General features: G+C 31.8%; 1 protein-coding gene across 1 annotated transcript; it reads left to right on the top strand.

Moving 5' to 3' along the window:
- Positions 1-1,583: 1,583 nt before the first annotated feature.
- Positions 1,584-2,274, top strand: LOC102665741 (pentatricopeptide repeat-containing protein At2g15690, mitochondrial). Its single transcript, XM_006601485.1, has 2 exons — positions 1,584-1,825; positions 1,929-2,274. Exons 1-2 carry the CDS (start codon positions 1,584-1,586, stop codon positions 2,272-2,274), a joined length of 588 nt encoding a protein of 195 aa, XP_006601548.1.
- Positions 2,275-2,774: the final 500 nt, after the last annotated feature.

The raw sequence follows: 2,774 nt of genomic DNA, 5'->3' as shown, positions 1-2,774 counted from the left end.
CAAAATACAAAAATAAATTTTTGAGAATACAATTCAAAGTTAATTAAATTAGTTTTATTAGAATTCGACCAATTACACCACCAATCATATAATTAAAATTAACAAAAACGAATGGCAATTCATCATATTGATTACAAAGGTAATTACTACCAACAAAAATTCAATCAGTCATTTTTAAACTTCTTTTGAAATGTTAAACCTTTAAAAAATGTTATGATATCATTTAAAAAAAACAAAGAAAGTTGGGGATAATTAAGTAATTTTGAATTTACCCATTTTAAGTATTTACAAAAAATGTTTTTTCAAAATTTAAAATTTTCAAATTTTTTACAAATGCTTGGAAAAAATTTAATAATTTCCTAATAAAATTTACTAATTTTAATTTTAAAAAATCATTATAAATGCATTCTTGATATTTGAAAAAAATGTAATAAACGCTTTTATTTGGGATTAAATATTTATATTTACTAATTTTAATTATTCAAAAAAGTATATAACTGATTTGTTGACATTTTAAGCTTCAAAATATTATAAATACGTTTTGAAACTAGAAATAAGTAAAAATTGAATTAATAATTATAAAATCTTATTACTAAAAAATAATTTCTTATAATATGATTTCTATATTAAGTATTTTTGAACTCGGTATAAAAATTTGTCTATATATTTTTACATTCAATTTTAGAAAATGACTCTACCATTAACAAAATACAAATTCATCTCGTCCATCGCACATGATATATTTTATAAAATAGAATCCTTTATAGTTCAATTTAGTTTATGTTTCGAATCTTATTGAAAAATAAAAACTTTAAATTTACGTATTCTTATATCTATTATATATTGATATATCATAGTGAGCTAGAAATTCATTTCCGATAAATTTTGAATGTAACACATGAGAAGAAAAAAAAAACCACCAAGAAAATATATTTAGATATAAAAAAGAAGATAAAAGATTGTAATTTAAATCTATTTATAATAAATAACATAAAATGATATATAAAAGAAAATAGGCTTAAATATGTTTTTGGTCCCTGATAAATACTTATTTTTTTGTGTTTGGTTCCTGATAAATTTTTCATTCGGATTGGGTCCCTAATATTTGAAAATTTTTGTCGGAGTTCCCTGCCGTTATTCAAAATCCGTTATCTGCTTATATGGCCGTTACTCGGCCACGTAGGCATGCAATGTGTGGTGTCACGTGTACTCATTGCTTGAGTGGGATTACACGAAAGAATTTTTTTAAAATTAAAAACTACGTTGTTTTAGTGCTTTTTTCTATTCCACACCCACTTCAGCTCCTCCACCACCTCCCTCTCCTCCGAGCGGACGTCCCTATTCGTCTCAACTCACTAAAAGCAAGCTCTGTGATGGTAGTGACGAAGTCACCGTCGTCAAGAACCAGGTCAAGCACTTGATGCAACTGCCCCATCTGCATCTGTGAAACAACCAAATCCGCAAGCGCCATTTCTCTTCTCTCTCTTCTCCGTAGATCTACTTTCACAATTGATAGTGTCGGGGAGCGATAAACTAGACATTTTATTAGCGATAGTTGCTGGAACACTAGTAAAGCAGAAAGCATGGAGCTCAAACTCCACGCATTAATGGCTTCCATTCCACATGCAGTCTTCACCCATTCTTCTTTCTCTATTCTTTTCTGTACCTACGCGGTTCTCGATGCTAGTAGGCGTCCAAACGGAAACACCAGCAGTCGTTCCACTCACAAAATCCCTCCTTTGTGTAAGGAGAAACATCTTAATGAACAGAAATTAAAGCTCGACCATCAAAACCAAAACAACTTGAATGTGGGCTTGGTGGCCCTGTGTGGAGAGGGTAACCACGATCAAGTATTGGAACTCATGGGTTAAGGTGTTGTTGCTGATTATCACATTTATCTCGCACTCTTAAATTTGTGTGAGCAACAGATTGATTGGGATGCACTGCAAATGTGGCAGTATGAAGAATGCACAACGAGTGTTTGATCAAATGTCAGACAAAAACATCACTTCATGGCATTTGATGATTGGTGGGTACATAAGTAATGGTTTAGGGTGTGATGGTTTATTGGTTTTCCAGCAAATGAAGCAAGCAGGGGTGCCATCTGATGGGGAAACTTTTGAGTTATTTTTTACTGCATGTGCACAGGCAGGTGGAGGAGGACTGGTCAGTGTCAGAGGAGGAGTGGTGGTGGGTGGAACCGTAGTCACGAAGGAGGTGGGAGAGGTTATTGATGAGGTGGCAGTGCCACGTGTAATCTCATTCAAGCAATAAGTACACATGGTACCACACGCCGCATGTTTACGTGGCCGGTTAATGGCCTCGTAAGCAGATAACGGATCCCGACTAACGACAAGGACCTGAAACAAATTTTTTAAATATTAGGGACCCGATCCAAAAGAAAAACTTATCAGGGACTAGACGCAAAAAATGAATATTTATAAGGGACCAAAAAATATTTAAGCCAAGAAAATATTACACAACTATATATATTTTAATTTTTTGAGTCACTTCTAACTTGGGTTATCGACGGTCATCAGCCCTTTTGGAGTTTGGACTAGGCCTAAATGTTGCCATATTTAGTATGATGTGATATATTGTGATATATAATATAAAATATAAATTTCTTTATTTATGTTTATATTAAATCATAATTTTTATTAAATAAGAATATTGTGTCACCATGTTATAAGTATAAAGTATTTACCAATTTTATTGATAATTAATTTTTATTAAAAAAAAAACTAATTGGTTATGTGTAGTAGGTTTTCCTT

The sequence above is a fragment of the Glycine max genome, chromosome 17 (assembly GCF_000004515.6).
Source record: "Glycine max cultivar Williams 82 chromosome 17, Glycine_max_v4.0, whole genome shotgun sequence".
NCBI lineage: Eukaryota > Viridiplantae > Streptophyta > Magnoliopsida > Fabales > Fabaceae > Glycine > Glycine max.
Note: the sequence above shows the minus strand (reverse complement) of the source record. Positions and strands in the feature narration are given on the sequence as shown.